At 36.3% G+C, this 24,224-nt stretch overlaps 2 protein-coding genes across 6 annotated transcripts in view; one reads left to right on the top strand and one right to left on the bottom strand.

The window, feature by feature from the left end:
• Positions 1-756: 756 nt before the first annotated feature.
• On the top strand, positions 757-6,651 carry LOC111875463 (gamma-glutamylcyclotransferase). 3 transcript variants are annotated; one of them, XM_023871733.2, is made up of 4 exons: positions 757-967; positions 4,712-4,877; positions 5,224-5,360; positions 6,249-6,651. In XM_023871733.2, the coding sequence occupies exons 2-4, from the start codon at positions 4,761-4,763 to the stop codon at positions 6,544-6,546; spliced, it is 552 nt and encodes a 183-aa protein (XP_023727501.1). In that variant the 5' UTR covers positions 757-967; positions 4,712-4,760; the 3' UTR covers positions 6,547-6,651. The 3 variants fall into 3 exon arrangements, with proteins under 3 accessions (XP_023727501.1, XP_023727502.1, XP_023727503.1); XM_023871734.2 differs by having other exon boundaries at positions 4,703-4,877; XM_023871735.2 differs by lacking the exon at positions 757-967 and adding an exon at positions 977-1,175.
• Positions 6,652-7,806: 1,155 nt separating this feature from the next.
• The window catches only part of LOC111875450 (probable leucine--tRNA ligase, mitochondrial), an 18,320-nt gene continuing 1,902 nt past the window's right edge, over positions 7,807-24,224 (bottom strand). Inside the window, exons 2-11 of one of the 3 annotated variants that reach the window (XM_023871711.2) lie at positions 22,511-22,723; positions 22,165-22,407; positions 20,762-20,904; positions 19,888-20,637; positions 17,976-18,142; positions 13,042-13,215; positions 11,412-11,594; positions 10,760-11,007; positions 10,249-10,482; positions 7,807-8,326 (exon numbers count right to left, since the gene is read on the bottom strand). In XM_023871711.2, coding sequence (XP_023727479.1) covers positions 8,096-8,326; positions 10,249-10,482; positions 10,760-11,007; positions 11,412-11,594; positions 13,042-13,215; positions 17,976-18,142; positions 19,888-20,637; positions 20,762-20,904; positions 22,165-22,407; positions 22,511-22,723 — 2,586 coding nt within the window. In that variant the 3' untranslated portion in view covers positions 7,807-8,095. Of the gene's footprint in view, positions 8,327-10,248; positions 10,483-10,759; positions 11,008-11,411; positions 11,595-13,041; positions 13,216-17,975; positions 18,143-19,887; positions 20,638-20,761; positions 20,905-22,164; positions 22,408-22,474; positions 22,724-24,224 lie in introns of those variants that run through there. The other 2 variants (XM_033755824.1, XM_023871712.2) reach the window with 2 other exon arrangements.

Below are 24,224 nucleotides of genomic sequence, written 5' to 3'. Positions count from 1 at the left end.
TCAGTAGAACAGCGCAAAATTCGCAAAATGCTTCGCCGGCTGCTGCTACATTTTCCTGATGCATCTTATTGGCTCACTGACTTCCCAGAACTTCGTGGATACAGCTAAATTTTAAACAGCTCTTGAGAATTCGATGACCTCCTTCTCCTTAGAGTAGGTCGCCACCCCAAGTTTGAGAAACAATGATGTAAGTAATAAGCATGTATAAAAATACGCACGCTTACGAAACTTTATTGGACCATTAATTACATGGCAACAGTGCGAACCTTCGATTTTGTCGGACAACTTCCTCTAGACAGGGAAAATATATGCTAGTGCAGTGGTGTAAATGTAACACACGATGTAAATTCTTTAGTAATGAACTGGATTATACAACTTTTGCGTAGATTATAGACCTAATTAAAAAAATCTGTGTTTATAATGCCAATGACGTGTTTGTAGTTGCTACATTATATTGGACCTACGGTAGGCTACAAATAAAAGCCTGCAAATGTAATTCGCCTATAACTAACACATCATAACATCAGAATATTGTAATCTTAACACTCACTGCCATGTGGATCGAAAGTTTCACATGAGTATTTAATTTATAATAGGAAAAAAGAAGGTCTATAGTTGTAAAATGGTAATAACTTCCAGCTGTGGAAATATAAATGCATTAAGTAGAATTTGCTTAACGTCATAATTTAGGACCTCTGTCGATCCGCGGACCGTCGGTTGAATAACACCACCGTGTACAATGCTGCCAACTGCGATTTCAGCTTGACTAGGTGCTAAGTTGTAGCGCAGGTGTTCTGTGATTGGAATTATCTGTCTCATGGCGAGAATTATAGAACAGTTCTGGATGGTTCTTGTGTTAATAGAACTTAAAGCGGCTGCAAAGTGGCAGTAGAATATTTTGAAATTTGGAGAGGGTGGTAGATGGAGCATATTGGATACAAGTTATGTGGACGTGTAACAGGCTAAGGTATTGGCGTTAGTTCATTGAGTGTGAAATCGAAGATATTGCGGTAATGGCGTGAAAGACAGAATTTTTGTTGGAAGGCTAAGAATTTCGGTGTTAGAAAGAGATGCTGAAATGAGTTCCGGAACTTCTCAGTAACAAATGAAATGCCCACTGTCCCAACTTCCGATGCTGGAAGTATGAATTAACAAGTACGATGCTGTGCACCAGGGTGAGGGATATATTGCGATATTAACGGGTTAACACGAACGTTAAGTTGGTTACAGAATAAAAGAAGTATACGGCGTACGCGGTTTACTTTATTCACATAGGTTGCCCATTTGCTGAAGTATGTACAGGGTTATGTAGATTTATTGAATTGGGAGGGTTAATACAATAGGTCGGTATTAAAAGCCACAGATGATACGTAAGCTTTTCTTTAGAACGCCAGATAATATGACATTCATATATATTAGTAAATCAGTGTTGAATGTAGCTAAGAAGTATGTCCTGCAAGTTTCTCTTCTGCTGAGAGAGAAAGGGGAGGCAAGTCTGCAGGATTATTCAGCTCCCCCTCCTTGCTGAACGAACATAATGGCCCCATGAGCTTTAAAAATTCACCTCTAGCAAGGCTTTTGGGTTGTCAATCTCTAGTAATTTTCTCATCTTTTACCCTTCTTTCCTCAGCTTCTCATTAATTCTTTTCCAACCTGTACCTGATATCTTGTAAGAGAATAAAATACTTTGTCTGTTTTAACAGATCTTAAGAATGTAATCATTCAATGTAGCTCTAAAGGTCAACTGATTTTGATAAAGTACCTGGTCACTTGAGTTTGAATTTATTTTGTAAACTTGCCAGTGAATTTACTGAAGTTTACAAAGACAAAACAACTCTGTCCAGTGTGACTATTGAAGTTTTTACTACTTGAAAACTTAACACCCTTACATGTTTTGGTCCCTATAGACCATCATCAGAGGGACATCGATACTTTTTTGGAAACTACTGTCACAATGGATGTTTTGAGTGTTAAAATATGTATATATACAATGTTTGTAATGCACAGTATATATAAAATCCAACTTTTCCACAACTACAACAGCTTTCTTGGTATATTAAAGTTTTTAAAACTTTGTTATTTAAGTTAAATTTATAAACCAAATAGGTTCGTGTCCCTTCCATCGTCTTTCTTGATGGGGGCTGAACTTGTGCTGCCTGTCTATCTTGAGAAGGAGATTCTTGGTATCATCCTGTGTTGTTCATGGTGTGCTGTGTTGTTTTGAACAGTAAAAACAATACAGCAAGCCATGAACCAAGAAAGCTGCTGTAGTTGTGGAAAAGTTGGATTTTGTATATATTGTGCATTACAAACATTGTATGTATATGTATTTTAACACTCAAAACACCCATTGTGATAGTAGTTTCCAGAAAAGTATAGATGTCCCTCTGATGATGGTCTATAGGGACTGAGACATGTAAGGGTATTAAGTTTTTAAGTAGTAAGTAGTAGAAACTTCAATAGTCACACTGGACAGAGTTGTTTTGTCTTTGTAATTTGTTAGTGTGACGGACCAGAATGAAACAAATCAAATTACTAAAGTTTGTTAACAATGCAGAGAATTACTCCTAAGGACACATGTACAAATAGAGAAGGAAATATTTTGAAAAGTATGTGAAACAGTTATCACACATGCTTGTCTATAATGAATAAATACTAAGCCGTCTGTGCCTCAGTGTACCATTGAGGTTCAGTTCTCTTACCCAATGTTGTCCCTTGAGGTCCAGTTTTCAATGTAGAAGAATCATAGCACCATTTTGTTTCTGAACAAAGAAAGAAGCCAAAGTCTATCTGGATTGCAGTGGAAAATTAAAAAAGCCAGACTGAGTTCAAATGGCAATAGAAAATTTAAAGTAATAGACCAAATCCGAATTAGAACATCAAAGGGTTTAATTTGTTGCAGAAATGAAGTTATTAGTAAATGTAAGATTTGAGGTTTTCAAGGTGGTGACTATGAAGAAAGTAGTCTTCTGGGATGTGGTGCCGTTAGATAGTGTGTTAACCGACAGAGGAATGTATCGCCTCCATCTTCAGGGTAGAAGACAAGAAGAAATCCGCAAGTGAACCAGCGTGAGCACCTGGTCACCTGTTGCACCTGCTCACACTGGTTCACTTGCTGATTTCTTCTTGTCTTTTACCCTGAAGATGGAGGCGATACGTTCCTCCAAAATGTCGGTTAACACAATATCTACATGGCGCCACATCCCAGAAAACTGCTTTCTTTATTAATAAGTGATTTTATTTTCCTCATCTAACCATATTATTATAGTAATGCAATGTTTATGATGTACAATTTCCACAAATTGTGTGACATTTGTAGTGCCCAAAGCTTTAGCATTGGCATATATTCTTCCATAACCTCAAATCATTTATTTCAGATACATGGATAACTCCACCACTGACACTTAGTCCTAATGAATGCCTTCAGTGTAATGTGACAAGCATGTGGAAGTCACATAGAACCATAAGAATGATATGGATGTAACTTTTAATCAGACAGTTGCATGTCTCTACCCTTTTACTTGGCCTTTCTGCAAATTACTTTTCTCATAGTTTGTGTGGGATACAATTACCATATGTCAGAAGAACCTGTTCCTGAATGAGAACATCTCATTTTTATGTTGTAACATAATGTTGGTTCCTGGGTCACTCCAAGTGAATGGGAGTATTTATGTTAAAGCAGGCTGTGACTGCTTCCTTCCATGTTTCCCAAGTCATAATCCCTTAATCTTCCTACCATCTGATGCTGTATAGTCTGAGTTACTGACTCCATGGCTTTAGTCTGCAAGCGAACTATACTGACCGAGTGACCACTGCTTGTCAGCGAATTTAGTGCCAACTTTTGCAGATTGAGGGTGTAGCATGGTCAGCGCAACGAATCCCCAAGGCCGTTAATTTCAGTTTTCTAGACTGGAGCTGCTACTTTTTCAATCAAGTAGCTCCTCAGCTATCATCACAAGGCTGAGTGGACCCCATTCCAGACCCACTACTCAGAAAATCTGGTAGCCAGGAACTCTGACCACTAGACCACAGAGGTGGTCTATGAGTTATTGACAGCGTTTCATAAACCACAAATAAAATAACTGTCATCAGTACTCTTTATTTTTTCCATTGGGTGTATCCTGTTGTGTTTATTATATAAGATTCTTTATTAGGATCCATCATAACACAACAATGAAACGGTCTAGGTCAGTATCACCTTAGCTACATGTTTCGGCTTTTAAAGCCATCATCAGGCAAATACATCACACTGAAATGCAGTTCAATAGTGTGTGAGTGTAGTAACCATGTACGTTATTTGCCTAATGATGGCTTTAAAAACCGAAACATGTAGCTAAGGTGATATTGACCTAGACCGTTTCATTGTTGTGTTATGATGGATCCTAATAAAGAATCTTAACACTCTTTAATATTTGTGTATTAGCAGTGTCTGTAAGAATTTATTACAGAAGAGAATGGTGCAAACAACTATATGTTGACAGAAATATGTTTTATCCAAGTATGTAGGTCATATCCACCTTATATTGGCCTGAATCACACTAAGAGTAGTAGTTGCTATAGATCATGTTTCATAACAGTGCCGCTGTGGATGTTGTGTTGATCATTTGGATTTCACAGGTTTATAGGAAGTGCTGACATCACTGTTGTTTAGTTTTATAGATAAAATAAGAACTGCATGATAAGCAAAGTGAAGCAAAGTTAGATTTTACAGGTAACAACCAAGAATATCTTTGACAGTTACAAGAGAAAAGGAGCTATCCATGGTGGATAAAATGACAAAAAGTTTTCTTTACTTTGCATATGGAAGTAACTTATTGGCTCAGAGAATCCATATAAATAACCCATCAGCAGTACGCAAGGAAATTGGGAAACTAGAGGCAAGTTCAAGTACGCAGACTTTCTCCCTGACTGAAGTTATTTTGAATTATCATGCCACTGATAGTATTAAATATGTGTAAACTGGAAGAAGGAATTGAGGAAAATGGATATATAGTAATTATATGAAGTGCATGTAGAAATCATTATTTAACATCTGCCTTAGTGTGTATATGTATTGTGATAATCTGAGAATAAGTATTCTTCTAGTAAATAATTTATATGCAGTACTGCTTACTACATGAAAATCAGAAGACTTTGTTGCTTTATTTTAACAAAACTGTTCAAATTATATTGCATTAGTGCTAAACTGTTAGTGAATGAATCTTGTTATAATTGCCTTTCTAGGATTATAGACTAGACTTTGGTGGACCATACTCAAACAGTTGGGGTGGCTGCCCTGCAACAGTGGTACCACATGGAGGAAAACATGTATGGGGTGCAATATGGGAAATAAACAATTCAGATATACTGTATCTTGATCAGTGAGTTCATCAGAACTATAGAATATTAGAATTTAGCCTTTTTACAAATATGTTCTTTTCACATTATATACCTGTTTTGGAACTCATACTTAAGTTTGCTAAGTGAAAGCAGTGCTTTAAAACAGTAAAAATTACATATTATCTCTGTGGAAACAAATGGATTTATTGTAATAATTAAACATTACCCCTTTTTGCATATTTTAAAGATGTTAATTCACTTATTAACTTGTTGGTCTCAGAATGAGATTTGTGGTTCATATGTAGGATTCTAGCAACTTTAACCCAACTAGGGCTTGTAGGTTTTATTATTATAATATAGTCACTAAAATAGCTTCATAGCATAAGGAATTGTTTCAGTAATTGTTTTTGTCAGTCTTTTGAAATAATTTAATAAATCTTAACTTTTTTTACATAATTACTAATGAGGGAGGGCTGCATTGTGAATTAAGAGCAGGAACAGGATTTATGTCAGTTTATGGACTTTCAAAATTCATGATAGATTAATGTTCTATTTTAGTTATTGTGTTTTTGATTTTGTTCAGTTGTTACTAGTATTTGAATGAACTAGTCGTGCACACTAAAATTCTCATGACTTAATCAGCAGAGTGATTAGCTGCAGCCCATTAGGAATGATATCCTACATTTACTCCAGTATTTCATGTAGTTTTAGTACATATCATGTCAGAAGCACAAATTCCAGTTCTACATTGATGGCTATCATAGTGCTAATGTAGTTACAAAACTTTGTTTTCATGTAACTTGTATAATTCAGGCTTATAATTTATTCTCATAATCCTTGCAGGAAAGACTAGATACTGAAGTATAAAATAAATCTTTCCTGTTATCATTTTCCATTACAGTTATTTGGTAATGTGAAATATATTTCAGACAAGAAGGTGTGCATAAGAACATCTACTTCCCCATAGAAGTATGTATAGAGACACTGAGTGGTGGTAAGATTAATTGTCGAAGCTATCAACTCTGTGCAACACCCAAAGCCCTCGGAGATGGAGAGATACTACCCAAAGAACGGCAACCATCTCAGATCTACTTGGAGGTCATAATTAAAGGAGCAATAGAATCTGCCTTGCCTTCAACATATATAGAAGAACTTAAACGCATTCCAAATAACGGTAACAAGGGGACAATGGAAACCCCTATCAGCTTTCCCTGTAAATTTAGTTAGTTACATATATAGATTGTTTTACCAGATCATATTAATGTGATACGTTATTGTAATATTGTCTGGTGTATATATTCAGTTATTTTCATAAATTTATGTGGCTTTTTATACCATATGAGTCATGATCCAGTAGTAGTATCCATAAAACTATTCTTGTTACAACCAAGTCTTATCCTTCTCCCAGTAGAAGTAATGCACAGGGAAACATTAAGAAGTGTTGTTGTCTTTTAACAGATTTCCTAATTTTTGGAACAAAAAGTCATACAGGGTAAAAACAAGTGAATATGGCATGATTTGAAACCCGCCCCCCCCCCCCAAGTCTGTGATGGTGCTACCATGGAAAGGTTCATTATAGTATAAATGATATGAACTCCGTCCCAAGTGCAAACAGTATATTATATGTCCTTGATCTTACTCTTCTTTACACTACATGTTTCGGCCTCAAACGGCCATCATCAGGTGTATACACTCACGTTGCTGTTACACTGCACTTAGTTTAAAATTTAACATTTAAAAACACATTGTTCCTTTCGTTGTTGTTATAAACATCTACTTCGTGGATATCTGTCTGGTTTATAAATTATTTTGTTACACACGTTAGCACTTATAAAATCTTTACTTCTAATTTTAAAATCCTTTAAAATTTTAAAATTTAAAATTGTCAGGGTTACTCGCCCTATGTCTATAGTGCTGCAGCGGCTAGTTCTTCTTTCCAGCACTGTACAGGTGTTATTTTGTGTAGTCTCCCTGTGTGCGTGCCACTGCTATCATTCATTGTATAGAGTACAACAGGATGCTTAAATATAATATTCATTATAGTGAATGAAAGTATGGGTGTAACTGGATAATACTATAAATGACTGGTCTAATAGAACAAAATTCTACATGCCATGTACAATTTTTTTTAGTGTAATTAATTTTAATGTTTTGAAAGGAGGGTTTCAGTAATGATACTGGCAGGTCAGGTTAGTACTGTGTTATTAACGAAAGTAAATAAAATTTCCTCTAGTAACCCAAGGTTACCAAATTTTCAAGTTATGCAGCTTACTTGATCTATTTTGGTATACCTCATATTAATCAAAATTACCTCACCTTATAATGAGTTAACCCAAGTTACCTAAGTTTGCCTCAAGTGATCTAAGTCACACTTAGTTACCTAACTTCCATTTTAAGCTCAGGCTAATGCAAGACAATTTTTGTGATAGGGGTGAAAATAGGATTGTGTAGAAACAGGCTTCCCACACATCAGGTATAAATTCAGTATGATGTTTAAATTTAATTTAATCTCATTTCATACACATATTTACAATGCAGTGGGTCATTTAAAATAAGACATTAATTACAGAACATACAAAATATTTCTTTACTCTGGTCTTCTGGATTGTGACAGTGTGTAGTCTTGTAGGCCGATACTGATGCTTCAGAGGCAGCAGATTCTCCCCAAATGTTGGTGTATGCCTACAAGATTGCATGGTGTTACAACCCAGTAGACAACAGAGTAAATTATCACCACCATGAAAGCCTCAAAACTTATATCATATGATCCTGAACTTCATCTGTCTTGCATTTGTTGATGCTTTACTTTGCTAATTCTCTCTGTTTTGATGTTGATGACAGCCTCATAACTGGGATGTAATGTGAAGGCTGTGTTGACAATTTTATAGCCGGATGTGTATCTCTGCAAGTCAGACTGCGACAATGCCAATTCCAGGGCATCATCGTGAGTCAAGTTATCGAGTTCCTGTCGTGGTAGGCGAATGCTTTTCTTCTCCACTCCATTTATCTGCAATAAAAATATATACCTCCTTTTATGAAACAAAATGTGCACACAGAATCTTGGAGAGAACTCTTGGAAAGCAGCCACTTGAAAGATGATATTGAAATGAGATGCCAGTCCATTCATAATATCAGACTTTAAATTCACAAACATTCCATGCCAAATCAACAAAATACTGCCAAAAGTCTGTGGCAGCTAAATTTTTATTTAAATGAATATTGTTAAAACCGTTGGTTAGTATGATGTACGTATAAGTATAAAGTATTTTGTCGTATACCTTAGTGGTTTTGAAGACAGGGAATGTTGAAGTTTGTGTGATACTGGCTGTTTTTGAATCAGTAATGGAAACTATTAAATGACAGAAAATACTGTATCTCCATAATTAATCAGGATGAAACTGAAATCATATGAAATTGACATAAGCTACCAAATGACATATATAACACGAGTTTTTCAAAGTATACAGAATTATACTAGATCAAATTACTCCTGAAAAAAATCATGTAGCTTTATAACATCTTTTGGGCAGGACAACCAAGTGAAAATTTTTGGAGACAGAAGTCAGTTTCCTGTATGTACAGTGTTAATTTCAACTTGTGTTTTCATTCTCATATCTTCAAAATTACTCTGTTATTGCAGACAATATTTGTGGTTTTACTTAGATCATAGAAGCATATAAGCAGGTAAAGTTTCATTAAAAAAAATCAGCTGCCACCATGACTGTCGATTTGGCATGGAATGACTCAGTACTGTTCTGAATACTAAGCCAACAAGCTGAATATATCAACCAAAATAACAGCCTACAAAAGTCCTGAAAATTCATTATACAAACCTCCTTTAAATACAAGTCTGGTATATTATAAGCTGCTAAGTAAACTTGCTGGTCCAACTTTTGTTACTTATTCTGTGTTGTTTCATGAATTCTTTAATTGAATCATAATACACTAAACAGGTTCCCATGTAGCATAGTGGTAAGTATTTTGTCCGATAATTTGTCTCAATCTGTCAGTACAGTGTCAGATTTATATAACTTCAGCAGCATCTGCAGTCCAGGTTTACAAGTGTTACGCCCATTACAGCTATTGCAATATCATATACCATTAGCCCTTCCTCCGTTTTCATATTTTCAGCTGTTACTACTCTGAATAGAGGCTTATGCACTAAAACATTCAAGTGGGATAGCGAGAGAATTAAGGTATATCAAGGTCTTTTTGTTTTGAGAGGTTGCAGTTTAATTCCCATGTCTCACTAAGTATTATGGCCAGCAGATATCATGACACTTCATTCCCAAATTCATTACCAACTTTGTCAGCATTACATCTGCTGTAGCAGAGAACAGTGAATTTGAGACAAAGTATTTATGTTAGTGTGATGCTCTTTGACAAAAATATATTTCATGATGGCTGTGAATAAAATGTTATGAAATGGACAAGACATAGTGTGAACCTTGCTATTATAATGGCTAATAAAAACTTCTGATCCCTGATCCTCACAGTTTACTACTTCCAAAAAGAACAGAAAATCTCAAAGTGGCTAACTAGACTAAATAAATATCCTGTGTTCACCACCTGACTGTATGTCTAGAAGACAAGAACTTAATGATAAAGGTTTTGAGGCTGGTAATCCTAAACTGAGGTATCAAATTATAGTCATCCATATTATAAAGATGTAAATGTACATTTACAGCTGTTACAGCTGCATAAGCAACATGCGTAATAATTCTTATTACTATGCAGACATAATTATTGAGGCATAAAACTTAGAGCAAAGTGTGATGGCTCCTTAGAAGTGGAAATTGTCTGATGCGCAAGGAAATAATAATAATTAAATGCTGGTTTGTTATACATTATGTCAGCTACTCAAGAATAAAGATCTGATACATAAAATATCCTAGAAAATGAGGTGGATAAATTCCTGGAAGTACTCACCACGCACACAAGTTCAAGACAGTAATTAAAATCAACTTCAGGCCAGGTCTGTTCCAGAACTCCCTGATCCCATTTTATTTCCTTTGTTGAACTGTTAATGCGATTTGGAGCTGATACAAAACCAGACCACAATTCAGATGCAAAGTGTGGTGCCATTGGTGCCAAAACAATGATCTGACATGCAAGAGCTCGCTCAAATTGAAGGCCACGGCCTATCACCTCAGATGGAACTCGCTGAAAAATTTACCAACTTACATACACATATTGACAAAACAGTTCAGCATACTGAAACACGCATTATGATGGATTTGGCTGTCCTTATAGGAATCTTATTAATTTGCATGCATAATCTCGTTTTGCCTGAAAATTGAAATATGGGTCTATATGTCACAACATCTGAGTAAATACCTAAATGTAAGGTTGACATGTTAAAAATTATGTAATATAGAATAAAGGATTCAATATGACAGAAGTCTTGAAGTAACTACTCATTTATTATTGTCCTACTTACCCGCAAACTATTTGTGAGGCCCTGCATCTTGGAAATAGCAACACTGAGTTGAAATGCTGTAGTATAATTGAATGTAACACCTTTCAAATAATAGTTTCGACTATCAAACATTCGAGCTTCATGCTCCTTGAATTCAGGTGTATGCAATACTGTGTCAGAAACAATATTCTGTAAGTTGGAACGAGTATTTAGGAAACTCCTCATTGTCAACCACAGACGATGCTGCCATTTCAATATACCAGGAAAGGCTACAAAAAGAAAAGAAATATATAAAGCATTCCTCTCCTCCCTGGAAACATTCAGTGCTATGATTCTTTAAATTTTTTCAGATTGGAACAATAGGACTTTTTTGTACTCAAAATTACTTGACTGATACATGTACGAAAGTACGCTGATTTAGGAAAACCAGAAAATTATCAATCACTGTTTATAAGAAGAATATGGTTACAGAGAGAATGACTTGATATAGTAATATCAATAGGAGCAATAATAACAGTATCCAAAAAAGAGACAGTAGCAGTTTGCAGTCTGTGGCCCTTATTACAGTGCGTACAATCNCACTTGATTGTACGCACTGTACTATTTTGTAGTCTGGGGTAAAGTCTAAGATCTACAAGAAGCAGAATTTGTGGTTTGTGACTTAAAGACTTACTGTCACTAGTCCAATGTCGATTTGATGTTGGTGCTACATCTGCAAGTATGAGTAGCCTGGTTGTGTCAATTCCATAATCTTTCAGCACGGTCTCTGGATGCACTCCATTATGCTTTGATTTGCTCATCTTTTCCCAGGAAGAAACCACATCCAGGCCTGTTCCCTTTTCAACAGGTTTTGGACCTAATGCAATCATAAATAGTTGAGTTCCTCACTGCCTAAAATTCAAAATAAGTTTGGATACTCCTGAGAATTGGTAATACATTCTGACAGTTACACCACAACTTCAATTTTGATACGAACAACAGAAAACTCTGGACAGTTTAAGTTTGTAGCTCAGTGTTTCTAAGATACAATAGAATCACATCTGGGTACTGCTTAGAAGTGGTAGTAGTCATTTGTTGATTTCTCAATATCATATATATTTTAGTCTTTGCTAATAATTTCTTAAATATCTTCAATTTAAAACAGAATGAAAAACAATTACAGAGTGATTTGGTTGTCCAATTTGAAATCTATCTTGTGTAAGCTACATTAATGATACAAATATAAAATAAAATGCTATAGAAACCCTTAGAAAATGGGAAATGTGATAATATTAACTGAGTTTCTGTAAACTGTGTGCTACTAAAGTCAGTCAATCAAAATCCAACAGTGTATTTCTCTGGGGTTCTTCCTGGTCTGGACTGTGAACACATTCCATCATCGGTAAAAGAGACACATCTACACAGAACTATTATAGCCAGAAAAAAACATAAGAAAACTTTTTATATAATTTGAATGATTTAACATTTTAACAATTAACATTTAATACTAGGGGTGAACACACCTTTTTATATACATTATAATTGCATTACTTATTACTAAAAAACCCAGAATTCCAATATGTAAATACTGGCCAATGTAGGAATACTTGTACATGAATACATGTAAATGTAGAAAAGACAAATGCCTGATAATGGCTTAATGTGCTAAAATAAATAAGAAACGAATATATGGTGTGTCCATACTACCTATTGTGTTGACAAAATAAAATGAAGAAATTTCACATGCAATATGATGCAAAGAAATAATATTTTTGACCACCCACTATTTATAGTAGTGATTTATGCACTAGTAGATCTACCAGCACCAGAGAAATCATTATATTGTTCAGTCACAGTCAAAGTTTGGAAAAGAATCACCAATTAAATCAACCTTTTCTTACTACAAGCTGTACTGAAAAGTATGTGCCTCAAAATGAAATGAGATGCACACACAAATATGTATATGGTTAAACATACTCAGAAAACACCTGCAAAACAGTTTTAACATTCCAGGCATTTGAATGGGATATTATGTATTTTTGTGTGATATGCGTTAGATTAATGCATATGAAGAATATTGTACCTGTCAATCATCACATTTCAAGTCAAGAACTACTGGACAGATTCTGATGAGGTCTGATATTTCAGGTCCTTAGAAAAAACTGTAGGGCCAATAACTGTTAGGTATTCATGAAAGCCTGCATTCATGAAGGAATAAACAAACATGTATTACAGTTTTCATCAAAGCTATTCTGAACAGCCACTGAACACTGAACCCCTTCATATGAATTGAATAGAATGTAATGCAAGAACTTATAACTTACCTGAGAAATCTACATTTTCTTTAGGCAGATACTGACCAGTGCCTTTGATTCTGTAGCTTTGCCCCATTACCATTCCTTGAACCAGCAACCGTTGAAATGGTTCTTTGTATGGCACAAGCCCAATGGAGTGTAGAAAATGGTTCATAAATCGTGCATAATACAAGTGAAGTACAGCTGTAATAAATTTTCAGTACATGAGTATTAACTTGCAGGCTTATGAATATTTTGTTTGGATATCAATCTGTAAGCTTCTCAGTGTGAAAAGTATACTTTATGTGGCTGATCATTTCTCATCTCTATAAGCCTGTGGGTTAACAATTCTAAAATGCAAGGGGAATTCTCCTACAAACAAACCTAACTTAAATATGTGTTCTTTATTTACCTCTTACAACGCTATACACAGAAACTTTCACTTTGATCCTGATACATTAGTAATGATTCTATCATAATTTAATTTAACTTACTTCCATTGTAAAATTCCGTCGAACCAATCTGGGCTACAAATACGCCTGACGGATATAGAACCAGTCACAGACAAGTAACTAAAATACACATGCAATGAAAATAAGCTTAGGTCAGGTCAAACAATAAACCAAACTGTTTATCTTCCTACTTTAACATTAAACATAAAAACATCTTAAATTTAATACTGTAAAAAATCATCATACCAAGAGGTAGAAGATAACATGTAGGTCGTACCGAAAGTCAGGAGCAATTTTTTTTTCACGCAACCTGGGAACAGCAGACGAAAGATAGTATGGTGGTAGGTGGAACCAGCTATTGCGTTAACCTTGAGTGTCTTGTGACGTCAATAGCTTGCGTCACGTGACCAGTATCACTCCTAACAAAATGGCCGACGATGTTGTTTTTCCAGCATGCTGTCATCGAATTTCTTGTGAAAGAGGAAATCCCTGCTACAGAAATTCACCAGAGACTTCAGCATGCTTATGGAAGTGTAAGCAGTGTTTGAAGATGGGTGAAACATTTTAAAGATGGGAACACCAGCATCGAAGATGAGCCTCGGAGCAGTTGTCCTCGAACAGCCTCAACTGAACGCAACAAGGAAAGAGTGGATGAGATCATTCAAGATGACAGGCGTGACTGTGGACACAATAGCCCGAAAACTTGGAATAGGGCACAGTGCAGTAGAGGAGATGATTGAAAGCTTGGGCTATAGGAAAGTTTGTGCTCATTGGATCCCGCGGTTATTGACGGAAGACCACAAAGGTCAGCGAAAAGCCATCACCTCAGAACTGCTGCAGAAGGTGATAGGCACAGTCTTCTGGGATGCAGAGGGGTTTATTCTGGCCAAATTCCTGGAACCTGGGAAAACCATCAATGCTGCTCGTTATGTCCACACGCTGCACAAGCTCTGCCGTGCATTGCGCAATAAACATCCGGGATGAAACATCATCCTCCTGCATGACAACGCTCACTCCCATGCTGCTCACCTCACATTGGAAGCAATTGCAAAGATGGGGTGGGAAGTTCTTCCACACCCCTCCTATAGCCCTGGCACCACCCCGACTACCATCTTTTCGGATTTGTGAAGGATCAGCTGCGTGGACAACGTTTTGAGACAAGGGAGGCAATTCAGAAAGCAGTGGGTCAATGTCTTTGGATGGATGGAACGGAATTTTAGAGAAGGGGAATTTTCAGACTCCTAGAACACTGGGAGAAATGTGTACAAAGAAGTGGCGATTATGTGGAGAAATAAGGAAAGGTCTGTAGATTGAGGTGGTGTATTTGGTTTGTCAATAATAAAGCATGTTACTTTACAAAAAATTGTTGCTCATGACTTTCAGTACAACCCTCGTATTTATGCCAAAATAAAGCACCTATGATACATAAAACCTTAAAAATTCACATTAAAATTAGTAATTACTATTAAAAAAATTCAGCGAATAAAAAGAATTCAATAGAAGGTAGTTTTTAGAGTATTTTTAAATTGATTCTTATTATCAGACAATTTTTATACAAGGAGGTAAGTGATTAAATGTCTTCATACCTATATAATAAAACACCATTCTTTATAGATAGACAACCTTGGTTGTGAAGGGTAAAAATTATTTTTACCTCTGGTGTTTATATCATATAACTCTGAATTTGTTTTAAATAAGGAGATATTATCAATTACAAAAATTAGTAATGAAAATATATACTGAGAATAAAATGGTAATATATCTAGTTTCTTAAACAACTCCCTACAGGAATCCTTATTTCTGGAATTTGTAATAATTGTTATGGCCTTTTTTTGTAGTTTAAATATACTGATACTATAAGGGGAATTTCCCCCAGAAGATTATACCATGTGACATTTCATTTCATTAGTAATCCATATGACAGATTACTAATGAAATGAAATGTCACATGATATAATCCGTATGACAGATTACTAATGAAATGAAATGTCACATGGTATAATCTTCTGGGGAAGTTCCCCTTATGGTATCAATATATTTAAACTAAAAAAAAAATGCATGAAAATAAGAAACGTAAATCATCCTTAGTGATTCATGGGACACAAAGGGTCCTAAAGATCTAATAGCATAACATGCTTTGCTTAATTTAACCATAAGTCCATCAATATGATGCTTCCATGACAAGGAGCTATCAACAGTAATGCCTAAAAACCGAGTATTTGTATTGTTAATAATATATTTATTATTATAACTGATATCTAATTGAATTGTTTGGCTCTTAGTGGTTCTAAATTGTATATACTACGTTTTGTTATAATTTAATGACAACAAATTGATATTGAACCATTCATTCAGCTGTCTGAAAGAGGAAATAATATCTTTTTTAAAATTTACTAAATTAGGATTACTAACAATAATGCTGGTATCATCAGCAAACATGACTGGCTTAGAGTTATAATTAACTACTTTAGGTAGGTCATTTATGTGCAAAAGAAAAAGCATTGGTCCAAGTATAGATCCCTGGGGCACTCCATGTTTAATCTTCCCCATTCTGAAGAAGTATAAGAATGTGTTAATTTATCATCAATGAGGACTCGCTGATACCTATCACTGACATATGATTTGATTAGAGCATATGCATTGCCTACAATTCCATAGAATTTCAGTTTCTTCATTAATAAGTCGTGATTAACGCAATCAAAGGCTTTCTCAAGGTCACAAAAAATACCTCCCGCAAGTTCCTTATTATTTAAGGCCTGTAAAATATCATATAGAAGTTTAAACGTCGCCTCTTCTGTAGAGGAATTGCTTCTAAACCCAAACTGTTCATTAGAACTACAGCATTATTTATTACATGTTTAGAAAGTCTTACACATATCTTTTCAAAAATTTTCTAAAAGGAAGTTAGTAATGATACAGGCCTATAATTTTTTTAACTCAGCACCAAAAGCAATAATTACTAGAAACAGGCTAAAAACAGCATAAGAATCACTGCTTTTGTAAATTATGTAACACATAACAACAAACAGGAGTTGCATAAATATTGACCTTTATGCAACTGTGCAGTTTAAGTGATCTTGACATTACATATAGATCTGGTGTAAAAATGTTGTTCATGTGTGCAAAAATCATAATGAAATGTTTTTATATTTGTATACTGGTGAAATGCTGCCCTGCCAATTAAATGTTAAAACTCTTTTACTGTTTTTATTATCATCCTCTATTAGTTTTGGTTCAGATGATCATACACCACCTACAATCCTTAGATATTCTTAAAACAGACTGATGACAGGTCAACTACATGGGTGATAATACAACACCATGTTTAGAATATACTGATGATATGGTAACTATGTGGGCAGTGATGAAAGAACTGTAGTAACATATTGTGACGTGTTGCGCTATGCAGGACACCCCTCCCCTGCCAGCAGTGATGTAACACCATTGGAGCGCTGTCGTTACTAGGGGAATAGGCAAGTCAACACTCCCTCCCCTTCCCCGCCAGCGGTGACGTGGCCAAGGGATGCCGTGGTTGCTAGGCAGCAAACAACTCCCGACAGCGTTGCTAGCAACATGGCACCAGACAATGGTGGTGCCTATTATGTGGCTGTTTTCTGTGTTGTCTAGAACGAGGCTAAATAAGGAGCAGCGAAGACTATTCACAGTTAGTTCTCGAGTTCTCAAGGCAGCAGTCTTCAGAGGAAGGTTCGCGACACAAGTAGTCGGTACTTCCAACAGGTTACGGAAAATAAGAAAGTGGACACTGTGGAGGGGTCGACCCCCTCCAAAACGGAAACAAGAAAAAGGCCCGTATAGGAGGAACCGGTAGTAGAAACACCAGCCTCCCAAGCAAGAATGAAAGTGATGGATGAATGGGATACAACTGGATCTTCTAGCGAGTTTAAAGTGTATCAGAGCCCGAAGACAGTTCCCCAGTCAGCAGTGAACAAGTTAAAGTGTATCAGCGGCTGAAGACAGTTCTCCAGTCAGCAGCGAACAAGTTAAAAGTGTATCAGCCACCGAAGTGAGTTCTCAAGGCAGCAGTTATAAGTTACGAGTTAGCCAGCAGTGAGTCAGTTAACCAGTCAATATCTGTCTATCTTTCATCGGAGTTTTGTGATACTGCCAATGGCAGTAATTGTCAGATTGTAAATTGTGTGACTGTAAGAGCGAGTGGAATAAATTCGCTATATCCAATAAGGTGTGAAGTTATTTGTCGCATTATACACCCAACACATGACGATATGTATGATGTAGCAACTGCATGGGTGATGACTGAGGATGAAAGGGTTGTGGCACTGTTGCACAAAGGATAAAAATACACAGACAACATTGCAACTCTGCAGTTCATAAGAATCATGGTACTATGTAACCAGCGATTAAGTGTTTGCTTTCTGAGACAGTTATTTGGCTTCCTTTGTATTCTTGTTTGATACCTGAATCTAGACCATCAAACCAGGGCATTGTGTTAAATGCTTACATCATATATTTTTATACATCAACTGTTCTTACCATGTTCCTTGCCTCCGATATATAAATCAACAGGCATAAACTCAGCTGCTTTTGATTTACTGAAAGGCATATCCTCATTGTGTGGATCGAGGTATCGTAGGAAATACCATGATGAATCAACAAATGTATCCATTGTGTCAGTTTCACGTGTTGCATCTCCACCACATCTTGAAAAGAAGCATACAACTTTAACACATACACATTAAGCATGAAATGCATACAAACTTGATACTGAACCAGAGTGAGTTGTTTTATTCAATACCATGATTTGATTTTCCATGATCTGTTATGGAAGAAAAGCTTAACTTCTCATAACCAACATAAAAACTTATGAATTCATAAAAAATAAACACAAATCATTAGTTTGTAACAATCTATGATTCTCTTGCAAAGAGATAAAACGCATAATAAAATTCTGTTTGAACACTGATGTATTTGCATTCTAAATAATTTAAAACAGTACTATCCTCCCTGGGTCTGAAAAAGTGACCAGAGTTTTAAATTGGCTGATATCATTCATCCTTACTTTATTTCAAACCTCCTGCACAGTTCAAGGCTAAGGAGGAGCAACAAACTCTATCTTCAAGGGCAATGACTTCTACTACACTGTTCACTGTCTTAAGAACACATAACGTTTCAAAATGATATGATGCCAACATATGACCCTGGCAATTAAAAGAACCCTAACCTGATTTCCATTGTTCCTGAAAAAAATTATATTTAAGAATATTGAAGATTACACCTGACTCCTTAAAATCTTTACCAAACTAGGCAATGGATATTCAAAACAATTTCAACAAATTAATTAATCCACCAATGCTGTAATATTTTGGAGAACTGTTTTCTTCTTTTGCCCTTTTTATACGCAAAATGGAATGTCTTGGGATGAAAATATTATTTCTGATGTAGCAGAATATATTGGTGTAAGACCATTGGAAATGGCTGGAAAATTATTTGAAAACATTACTGCTGTATGAATTATGATTAATGCAGTTTTATTCATGGTATTCCCTGAAACATTTTCACCTCACATTCCTTCCATATACAATATTTCTGTATGTTCTACAGGATGCCAGTGACTACGTGAACGTATTTAAAGTTTCTGCAAATAAAATCAGTTTATTTTTTTATTTGAACAGAAATAAAATTTTACTGGGCATAAAAACAAGCACTATCTAGAGATGTGTAAACACCCTTTTTATCAAGAAGCAAACTTAAATCTTAAATGATGCTGTAATCTGAACTGGCATGGTAAAGCAAGGGATTTTTCCAATTCACAAATTCAAGGAGCTGATTTCAATTCTATACAGCACTTTTGCTTAGTAGTGTTGCTTTTTGTCTCCTTGTAACAGTGTCAAACTTCAGATAAGTTACTAGTTATTATGATCAAAACTGCAGACTGTGCTGTCAGTCCCCCCTGTATGACCACCTGCACTAAGAGAAATACAGAATAACTGCGAACTTATGAAAACTAAAGTAACAACAAAGTTTAAAGAATCTGCCATATATTAGAATACCAAATCTGACAAGAAGACCAAAGAAATGTAACAGTATCGGCATTATAATTTTTGCCAGTGGGATAGGATGGCTAATCCCCTTCTTCTAACACCCAAAGATGGAGCACTTGCAAGGAATAAAAAAAAATTAGCATGGTACCTTGTGTGCAATATTATCATTTTTTAAGTATCCTGGTTTGTATGGTGAACATGGTATGACTTGGAACCCGCACTGCAGTCTACACTTTAATCTAAAATTCTTGTTACAACATAGGTGGAGCAAGACTGAGTACCTACTTAGGGACTAAATCCATATTTTGAATGCCTCTAGGCCTTGATACCCATTGTATTCCAGCTCTACACAGATATTTCAACCTTACAAAGATTTATCACTTCATACTATGTATACAACATACTTAGGACACTTTGTATTCAGCCAATCTGTAGCTTCTAGAAGAGGAGACTTGCCCCAGTTTGACAATCTTTCAATTTCTGGTAAAGTCACAGGCAGTTCACTATATGGTACAGACTGAGGACCATTACATTGTTTACAATATACTATTGGGATAGGTGTACCCCAGTAACGTTGACGAGAAATTAACCAGTCTCGAAGCTTGGAACTGCAGGGATATCCACCAATCCCAAGCTTCTGTGCCATGTGATTAATGCGACCTCTTGCCACATCCACATCTTCAACTGAGTTCAGCTGTTGGCTATTTTCCTTTGGAGAAGATATTGGAATATTTGCAGCTGTTGCAAACAATCTGTCCATTTCTGAGATTCCTGGTATTCCAAGATGGCAATCCATTCCTTCTTCATATTCTACTTGATCAGTTACATATATGGGAAGCCTTTCTCCTGTAAAGGGATTCTTAGCCATCACAGGGAGTCTTTTAAACACATCATTGCTTTCAACAGTACTGTCACAATCAAATTTTAACCGATCCAAAATGCTCCCTGGGGCAACTGCAATGAAACTTGCATTACATACATATTCTGGATTGCACGTAAATATGGTAAGGGTGTGCTTCATAACCTGCGATAATGTGTCTTCCAACTCAAATTCAAATTTTGTTCCATTACATTCCCCAATCCAGTGTCTTTGAAGATTTATTATGTCTCTCCAGTTCTTAAGTACTGGGTCATCAAGTCCATCCAAAAGAGACCTGAAATGCAAGAATACGTATCTATGTAAAAATGTCTGATTCTTCAAGCTTTCATCTAATTAATACATTTAAAAATAAAGTGTGTAATGACAAGTCAACTCAATAAAAGTCTCCAGATAAATACTTTGAGAAACATGTTGTTCTAATGAACCACTGATTTAGGAGTTTCTTCTCCACTTTAGCACCTGAACGCCAGGAGCAACAATTGGTATCAACTTGTTCATCTGCCAGCACTGTCTGATCTACTGGATCCCAGTTAACAAGGGCCTGAAATATCAAAATATATGGAATTAGAATAAATTTCTTTCAAACAATTAGTATGCATAGACAAGAAGATGGATAATGTCCAAAAACATAATACAGAGTGGGGCGGAGAAACTTCCTTTTTTTGAAAGTGAATAAAAGAAAAATTATTGCTGATAGACAAAATTTATGTTTAGCTAAAGAAAGAACATACTTTAAAGCTTTAAATCATGTAGTTTTAAACAAAATATCTTGAAGGTGGTGGCCACCGTTCTCTATGCACTGATGCAACCGTTTTCTGAAGTTCCCCTCTGCACATTCCAACATGTGCACCAGAATTTTGGCTACTTCCTGCCGAATAACATTCTTCAGCTGAAGCAGGTTTGTGGGGTGATGTTTAAAAACCTCTGCCTTGAGGTATTCCCACAAAAAAAATCACAGGGCGTTAGATCACGTGAGTGCACTGCCCATGGGATGTCACCTCAAAGTGAGATGAGCCATCCAGGGAACTTTTCCCTTCAAAACTGTCATCGAAGCTCAGGCTGTGTGGGCCGTGGCACCATCCTGTTGGAACCAGACATTTCTTAGATGCATTTCTTCAAGAGCTGGCTCGAAAAAGATCTCAAAATCAACTGTCGAACTGCCTCCACATTTTCTGGTGACGTAACGGTCCGTTGTTGTCCTGATGATTTTTTCACCACTCCCGGTTGTCCTAAAGTTCTCTACCCACAAAACAATCGATTTCCACTCTGGAACCGGACCTCTGGGCTTAATTCCGAAGTGAGTATGGAACGCATGCTGCACCACCACGTAGGAATGGTTGTTCGAAAAATAGGCTTCGACAGCAAACACACGCTGCTCACTTGTCCACCTCATGTTTCCTACTGAGGGGTATTAGAAACTTCCACGACTGCTGTGTTCGCCGAGCCTATCCCCACTTTTCTGCGACCTACCTTCCCTTCACAATGCGTCTTCACAAAAAGGAAATTTCTGCGCCCCACCCTGTACTTGTAGTATTACCGCTTTTTTCCAAATCATTTACAATTCATTATTCACTGTTCTACTCAATTCTATACAATTTGAGACACTGGTAGCATCGTGAAATTAACCAAAAAATGTCTCATTACTGACTGAAGTGATAAAAAATTCCTACGGACACCTGTTTTTTAAGAAATTTAAACCTGTGATCCCACAGTGCAGATGATCTATAATCATGCAACCATTAAACCATGCACTCACTTGTACCAACCTGTCACAATTTCCAAAATATTATGTGACACTTACTTCTTTTTTGTAGACTAGACCTTCTTCATACAGCTTCAGAAATAAGAACTGTGTCCAGTGATAGTAATTTGGGTCACAAGTTGCCAGCTCACGATCCCATTCAAAGCTGCACCCTAAATTCTGAAGCTGTTCTTTCATGTGTTTTATATTCTGCTTGGTCCACGCAAATGGTTCTATTCCTCTTTCGATGGCAGCATTTTCTGCAGGAAGACCAAATGCATCCCAACCCATAGGATGAATTACCTTCATACAAGAATTACAAAAATTACTTGGAATAAGAAGAAGCAAAGAATCTAAACCTACTACTTACTATATCATAACAATACAATGAATAGTTGAACATTACTTTTTTCCCATTCATCCTGTAGAAATGGGCCATCGTATCACTGATAGTGTATACTCGCACATGACCCATATGCAATTGTCCAGATGGATAAGGAAACATGGACAGCACATAAAATTTTGATTTCTGGTTATCATCATCATGAACAGATGCCTGAAGCTTGTTTCTCCATTTACGTTCAATGTCATGTTTGATTGATGTTGAAAGATCTTCATTCTGGAAATAAAGAAATAGTGTTATAATATTAATATTTTTGTGCAATTAACAATACTATATCAGATGTAACAGTTATTTCACTCTGAATGACAAGATAATTACAAATACTGAACTGAGAGAGACATGGAAGAAAAAGGCAGTAACTTATATTCCAGAATCTGTTTGGAGAGACTAAGAAAAACAATAAAAAAACCTCATCCAGGATATACTGCCTCTGAGATCAAATTTAAACGAGAAATCTCCTAAATATAAAGCATGAATTTTAACCAGTGTACTGTGATATGCAATAAAATACTGACAGAACAGTATTAATTAGTATCTCACAATTTATTAGATGATGACGAAGAAAATCAGCAGTTATAGGAGTATACTAAATGCAGCCATTCCACTCAAAATCCTACTGATATATTAACAGCCAACAGTTACCCTAATGTTCTCAGAGTGCCTACTTAGAAAGATGATTCTGGAGTGTGTCAGACTTCCAAACACTTGATGCAAGCAGCTTGTCCATCCCACCAGGCCAGCTGAATGTTTTGCTGGAGACTTTCAGATAACCTGCTGTACTAAAGAGAATAGGTGCTCCAGCAACACTAATAAGACACCAGTTTCACGGTTTGAAAGTATTTGAAACAATCATTTCTAGAAGACTCAATGATCGTGACACATAAAATATAACGAGTACTTTCAGAGCAGTATGGATTCCAAAAGGGATTATCAACTCAAAATGCTATATATAAATTAACCAATGTAATGCTTACAGCTTGCAACAGAAAAGATTATGTAACTGGCATATTCTGTGATATAGCCAAGGCGTTTGACTGTGTCAGTCACGAACTTCTGTTACAGAAACTACAGTACTGTGGAGTGCAGGGTGTATTACTGCAATGGTTCAAATCTTACCTCCAATATAGGAGACAAAGAGTGGAACTAAATTATATAAATAATAAATATTATTCCAACTGAGAATTTATTGGATGTGGTGTGCCTCAGGGATTGGTGTTGGGACCTTTACTTTTTAATATATACGAAGGGGACCCAAAAATAACCGGAAACGACCTGTTGCGCGCGCATGCTTTGTAGTTACGAGTTGTGCTGCTAGGTGGTGTTAGCTGGGGGTCTCCCGCGACTATTAGTGAGCTGGCGTCACTCTGAGTTAAGTGGTTTGTCTGTGGTGCTCTGTTGTGTGCATTCCTGTTTCAACCCTTTGGCGATTAGTGAGATGGCCGACTAGAAGGAACAAAGAGTGTGCGAGAAATTTTGCTTTCTGTTAGGGAAAACTGCACTTCACTCTTCAAGTCGCGGCAAACATTCATGCGGTTTTCTCTTTGGTCATCTCCGAGCAAGCGAGGAACAAATTTTGCAGACACCAGTCTCATGTGCAAACCTTCGGTTAAAATTCGCTGGACCGTGCTCCATGAGATGTTCGTTTCCTCAGAAGGTTGGTCAATGGTCTTTCGACGATCTTCATCAATTTCACGCACACTCTTTGTTCCTTCTGGTC

The sequence above is a fragment of the Cryptotermes secundus genome, unplaced genomic scaffold (assembly GCF_002891405.2).
Source record: "Cryptotermes secundus unplaced genomic scaffold, Csec_1.0 scaffold304, whole genome shotgun sequence".
NCBI lineage: Eukaryota > Metazoa > Arthropoda > Insecta > Blattodea > Kalotermitidae > Cryptotermes > Cryptotermes secundus.
This window is presented reverse-complemented; position numbering and strand designations above follow the sequence as displayed.